The sequence below is a fragment of the Daucus carota genome, chromosome 6, assembly GCF_001625215.2.
Source record: "Daucus carota subsp. sativus chromosome 6, DH1 v3.0, whole genome shotgun sequence".
NCBI classification, from domain to species: Eukaryota; Viridiplantae; Streptophyta; class Magnoliopsida; order Apiales; family Apiaceae; genus Daucus; species Daucus carota.
This window is the reverse complement of record NC_030386.2, coordinates 19,066,019-19,072,343: the sequence shown is the minus strand read 5'-3', so window position 1 is coordinate 19,072,343 and position 6,325 is coordinate 19,066,019. Positions and strand designations below refer to the sequence as shown.

The 6,325-nt window shown below is 33.7% G+C and overlaps 2 protein-coding genes across 2 annotated transcripts; one reads left to right on the top strand and one right to left on the bottom strand.

The window, feature by feature from the left end:
- Positions 1 to 582: 582 nt before the first annotated feature.
- LOC108225998 (protein FAR1-RELATED SEQUENCE 5-like) lies at positions 583 to 4,071 on the bottom strand. The gene is made up of 5 exons (XM_017400951.2): positions 4,032 to 4,071; positions 2,611 to 3,475; positions 2,048 to 2,324; positions 1,364 to 1,927; positions 583 to 1,260 (listed from the first exon to the last, which is right to left on the bottom strand). Exons 1-5 carry the CDS (start codon positions 4,069 to 4,071, stop codon positions 787 to 789), a joined length of 2,220 nt encoding a protein of 739 aa, XP_017256440.2. The 3' UTR covers positions 583 to 786.
- Positions 4,072 to 5,274: 1,203 nt separating this feature from the next.
- On the top strand, positions 5,275 to 6,211 carry LOC108226732 (NDR1/HIN1-like protein 12). The gene has a single exon (XM_017401727.2). The coding sequence runs from the start codon at positions 5,352 to 5,354 to the stop codon at positions 6,018 to 6,020; it is 669 nt and encodes a 222-aa protein (XP_017257216.1). The 5' UTR covers positions 5,275 to 5,351; the 3' UTR covers positions 6,021 to 6,211.
- Positions 6,212 to 6,325: the final 114 nt, after the last annotated feature.

The window sequence follows — 6,325 nt, the reverse complement described above, 5'->3', positions numbered from 1 at the left end:
TTTTGTGAATACTTGACAAGCAATGATTGTATGGCAAATTATCTTGAGCAATGATTGGATATGAACTGTCTATTCTATTAGTTTGACAGTTATTGAATTTTTGTCGAAAATGATAACTGACACTATTGATTCTGTATCAACATTATCAAAAAAATATGATTCTATCTTGACTATATTTAGTTTTTTGTGTTTGTTTACGATATTTTGTGGCTAAATTTATGTGTTCAAACATCATACGTAAACAAAAAATATATAAAAAAACAACCACATCATTATTTATTTATGTTTCAACCATAACTTTCATAACAGAACTTGATAAAACAATGATAATAAAAAAAATAAAAATTCAATGTAAAAATAGACAAAATTATTGCTAAAAACAATAACAACTATAACTAGAAATTTAGTGATCACAGCTACTTACTTTAGTGATTAGACATTAACATTTTACTAGTTGGCCTCCATAATTTTAGTGATTACCCATTATATTTTTACTATAAACCATTACCATTTCTAATATTGAAATCAATCCCAAACACAAATTGGAAACATACCAATAAACTAAAATAATACAGGCCAATCTTGTCAATTAAAACCAATCTAAATATATCAACAAGTACTGTGTTCAATCTCTTAAGTACTGTGCACCAAAAAACAAAATTAATACAAAAATTGAAAATTAAGCACCACTCTCTTCAATCCTTGCTTTCTTTTTCTTGAATCATGAGTTGTTGCACCACATTCTTTGCATTTTCGAACTCTTTTTTTCGCTTTAGTCACTGCCTTCTACCTTTCACTTATCAACCTCTTAAAGTAATTGCCTTTGTTCTTGCAAATATTTGGTGCAAGAATTGTAATATCTCCTGAAGGCTGCTCACCAATCATTGCTGCCATGTGATCCTTCTTCGTCAAATTACTACAATTATTATCAAGCTCAGAACTAAGCTGCATTACAGTACTATGAACCTGATCAAGCTTGTCCAACTCCATTCCAGCCTTATTAACTGCCTGCTGAAAGTCAAACCATATATTTGTCAATTTCAATGATACTTCTTCCATCTTAGAAAAACTGTTTGAAACTGCTAGTGACATTGATGAGGTCCCGTTGTCCGCAAGTTTCGTCCATCGATTTAAAACAAGTGTCCGTGGGAACTTAGTCACTCCAATCTGTTTCAAACCACAAAATGAATGTCTACAAACTATCCCACACATAACAAACTTCTTGCACGAACAAACAGCATGATTTAAACTAACAGAAACCTGCAAAATTATAAAATTCAACACATATCATTATCTTCATTCCAAGCATAATTCATATGAAACTACAATTTCTTATTCTGCTAATCTATAGAACATACGTTACCTTGAAAATTTTATCCGGCACCTTGACATCTCTGATTTCCATGTAAGTAACACCTTCTCTTTCCTCACTCATTCTTTTAATTTGCATGTCCAAACAGGAGGCAATGATTTCTTCTTGGAGTTTATAAAAGATAGCAAGTGTAAACAGGTCTGCTGCATCATTTTCTATGAACCACCTAGACACTGTAGAAGGAAGACTAGAATTGGACTCATGATTCAACCGATTCGTTTCATTCCTCTGCCGATCCATAGCACTTTGATACCGTAACCAAAATTCACATAAAGAGTCTCCTTGTTTATGGAATTGCCCAAAAAAAGAATTTTCACTCTCTGATCTTGATGTAGTCCTCATCAACCCAAACATAGGCTCGTCTCTAAAGAAAGCGGGAATCCACGAAGCCCTTATACCATACATATCTTTTAACCCCTTGTTATCCTCTAACTTAAACTCCTTAATAACAGCCTCCCATCCTCTCTCAAACTCTTCAATTTCTATATTTGATGACCATATATATTTCTTCATCTTCTCCATAAAAACTGTCTCTTTGACCAAACGGTTACCAAGCTGAAATAAAATATTTACCAAACTATTAAACAAAAATCAAATTTATACCCCTACTAAACATAGTAAAAACAGCATCTAACCCTTAAACAGCAAACAGCAAGCAAGAAAATTAAAACATACCTTGACCGGGAATTTTTCCATAATATGCCACATACACAAACGATGTTTAGAAGCAATAAGTCCATTGTCCGAAGAAAATGATGCAGGGACAGCTATTTTCATAGCTGGACATTGATCAGTAATCACAACCACCGGATTCCTTCCCATAGCCTTTACAAGATGATCAAATGCCCAAGTATAATGCGCAACATTCTCTTGAGATAAAAGACAACATGCAAATGTCACACATTTGTCATGTTTATCAACACCAGTGAAAGGTGCAAAAATCATGTTATACCTACACCAAACAAAACACATAAATAACACAGCAGTCTGTACCAAAATCACTAAATTAGAATATTTCAATCACAAATACACACCACATGAACAACTAAAAAATCACAGAGAAATCACTAAAATTCATATGTTTATACTAATATTTTGTTTGCATTACATATAATATCTAAATTAGAACAGAAGGAATACATGTTGAATCATCACTATGTTCAAAAAAATATTTCACATATATAAGAAAACTAAAAATATAACGTGCATATATTTAGAAAGATAACGTGCAAACTTACTTGTTTGTGTCAAAAGTTGCATCAAATGACATAGCATCGCCATATAGTTCAAAATTCCTCCTACCAATTACGTCCGCCCAAAACAGTTTGATAAGGTGTCCAGATGAGTCAACTTCATATGCATAGTAAAAACCTTCTGAAGTCTCTGAAATGACCTTGAACTTGTCAATAATCATCTGCCCATCTTTGTCACCAACATAGCTCTTCAAGTCCCGATTAAAATTTTTAAAATCACACAATGTCGCGCCAACATTAGAATATCCACCTACCATTTCCTTTACAAGAGTATAGGTTTTGCTACAACCTATGTTAGCTTTTGCAGCATCATAGACAACATTCCTTAACCCCGCTGTCATTTCCCTACTAGCTCTCAAAAATTGCCGTCCTGTTTCACTAGCTAGAGGATGGTTATGTACATCAATTAAAGACATTACAAAATACTTGTTCGGAAACATGTATTTCATAACCAATCTTGCCTTACAACCACACCTCTTCGACACAGTACGCCTTTCTCTACACTCACTGCCATTCGTTCTACCAATATTTGGCTCAACAAAACCTTCACAACTGCAAACAAAATGCTTGAGTATTATCGTACCATCATCAGCTCTCTTTTTAGTTCCCTTCCGAACATCAAACCCTCCTAAACGACCATAATTCTTGTAAAATAAGAACGCTTTATCTAAGCTGTCATGAACTTGAGTAAGGAATGGTATACACTGTTTTTCACCAACAGACGGTGAATAATATCTCCTTCCACCAGTAGACAATACGTAGCTTGATATTGAATCATCATAATCACTACAAGCGGGATCACAGCTAGCAGTCGAACTACTGATACGAGACGAATCACCACATATAGAACCTGTGATATAAAAAATTTAAAACATTTAATCATATCATCAACTTACACTATACTTGTTTATAACTCAACTTCATAATGTATTATGCAGTCAATATAAACACATAAAACTACAATTATAGAATCATAAAATCATTCACAAATGAAAAACTACAATTCAATCAAAATAAAACTGCTAATCAGCATCATTTGTCAACAGAAAAAGACACTACAATCACTAAACAACATATACACTACTATCAAATCACAAAACCATTACATGAAAACACTGACCTCACCAAAAACATACTTAACCTCAGGAAAAACAAAAATTCACACAATAACAGCTAACTAACCAAAACATAAACATGAAATTATCACCGAATACCTAATTTACTACTTAAACTCATCTGATTTACTAGTTAACATCATATATCATTAAAAGAGCATTAGTCATTCATACGTATGCTAATTTATAAACTCAGCACCTCCAAAACTACAACTTTCAAACAAAAACACCTAGTACATCATCATCTCCATATCTACATAGTTAATCGAACAATAAAAGTAAAGTAAGCACCTTGATTATCACTGATTTTGATGAGATCTTTTGTAATCATCGTATACAATTTATAAACTCAGCAGCTCCAAAACTGATTTTGATTCGGATTGCGACAGATGATGAAGATGTAAACACGAAAAAGAGCACTGATAGAGCACCAAGAGAGACGAGAGAGAGCACCGAGAGAGACGAGAGAGAGCACCGAGAGAGACAAGAGAGATTACCGAGCACTGAGAGAGGAGAGATTTCAGAGAAACAGTTTCTAGAGAGAGAAGTTGTTCTTAGGGAGAGAAAGCATATGACTTAATGACCGGGATCAACAAAAAATCTCTGTCTTTTTCTTTTTTCTTGTATCAAGTAAATGAGTGGCCCAGATTAAAAGTTGGTAAATAATAATCAATGGTGGATATAAGTTTGTAGTTTTTACAAAAAAAAAAAAAGGTTTGTATTTGAACAAACACCTATATGTGTGTGTGTGTTTGTTCAAATATATATATATATATATATATATATATATATATATATATATATATATATATATTTGAGAGGTATGTTATATTGTAAATAGTGATTTGTGATGTACAAACCGATGACTTATGTAGTTAAAAATTGTGATTAAAAATTAGTGAAGGAACTGATTTTCAGTTGTAGGCTAATTTGGTTTGTATTTGAGTAACAGTACTCTATATGGATATATTATTTTTGATTAAATTATCTTTCTATTTATATATTAAATTTGACGTAAAAATATGTTTAAATTAAAACAAAGTTTAAATTAAATATTATTATTATTAAGGACATCAAGTGTAATTGTTTTATTGGCAAAGATTTATTTGATGATTAGTTAACAAGTTAAAATCTATCTTTTTTACCTTTCAAATTTAAAGAAATTTAAAATATTCCAATATATAGTGTTCTCAAATTCAAAGACATTTTACAGGTGGAAGGGGCAGTATAGAAAGAGAGTAAATAGCTTTACGAACGAATGGATCGGATCGACTTGAAAAATGGAAAGATTTGTACAAGTTATACGTTTATAAGAAAAAATATGAAAAATGAAAAGGAGAGGCTAGACATAAATTGATACGATGAAATAGGAAGAACTCAAAAAAGAAACATAAATAGTTTTTTGTGTATGTTACACGTGTCCGGATATATATTATTATTCATCTAATGTGTACACTTGTCATTACTTATGCTGGCAGTTACATCACCAACCTGACTATGTTATGTTCTTTTCTTATCTATATAACACAAAGGCAAGCTGGCAAGCCAAACAAAATTGAATAAATATCACCAGTTCATCTAGTTCTGTGTGATTAATATAAACAGGAGGCTATGGCTATGGCAGAAGATCCTAGTGTGGGGCCTAGCAAAGGGAAATTGAAAGGCAGCAAAGGAAATGCTGGAAAAACATGGCGTTCAGTATCACAATTTATACTGATCTTCCTTGTTTTGATAGCGGTTACAGCTCTTGTACTCTGGTTAGTCTACAATCCCCACAAGCCGAAATTCAGCCTGGTGAACGCGGCGGTCTTCGATCTCAACACAACTTCTCCCCCTTTCATTTCCACCACCCTGCAGTTCACAATTGTGGCTAGAAACCCTAACGACAGGGTTTCGGTCTACTACGATCGCCTCAATGCTTTCGTGTCTTACAAGAGCCAGATGATTACTCCCCAGATGATTCTGCCGCCGCTGCATCAGTACAAGGACAGTACGGTGTCGTTTTCTCCGGTGCTCGGGGGAGTGGCCGTGCCGGTGTCGTTAGAGGTGGCCAATGGGATTGTCATGGATATGGAAGGGTATGGACTGGTTCAGCTCCGCCTTGTGTTGCAGGGGAGGGTGAAGTGGAAGGTGGGTCCCATCAAGACTTCATACTATGATCTCTATGTGGCTTGTGATATGCTGCTTGGTTTGAAGAAAGGGATTGTTGGTCAAGTTCCTTTGCTTGGAATTAGTCATGATCGAGATCAAGATCATCATGGTTGCCATGTTGATGTTTGATCAATCTGCATCTATCAATTCTGTTGGCTCGGTGCTATTAATCACAAGTTTTAAATTTTATTGAGCAAATTAAATGCAAAACTGCTATCTCCTTTTTAACATCTTTCTTTGTTTTGGCTCTATATATGTAGGCCCCTTGGCTGATGATATTTGGTGCATTGTGAAATGGCTATCTTGTTCACTTTTTCTTATTTTTGTTTCATATATCCTGTTCTTTAATTAGTATTTTGTGTGTTACCGTTTATGAACATTAACATTACTTTTTTCATATAATTTCATTCATATGTATCGCATTGTCACCAGAT

Coding starts and splice junctions, on each gene's coding strand:
- LOC108225998 (XM_017400951.2), bottom strand. CDS start 4,071: ATGATTACAAAAGATCTCATCAAAATCAGTGATAATCAAG. Junction 2,325..2,610: donor GCAACTTTTGACACAAACAA/GTAAGTTTGCAC, acceptor TGTTTGGTGTAG/GTATAACATGATTTTTGCAC. Junction 1,928..2,047: donor TGGAAAAATTCCCGGTCAAG/GTATGTTTTAAT, acceptor ATTTTATTTCAG/CTTGGTAACCGTTTGGTCAA.
- LOC108226732 (XM_017401727.2), top strand. CDS start 5,352: ATGGCTATGGCAGAAGATCCTAGTGTGGGGCCTAGCAAAGGGAAATTG.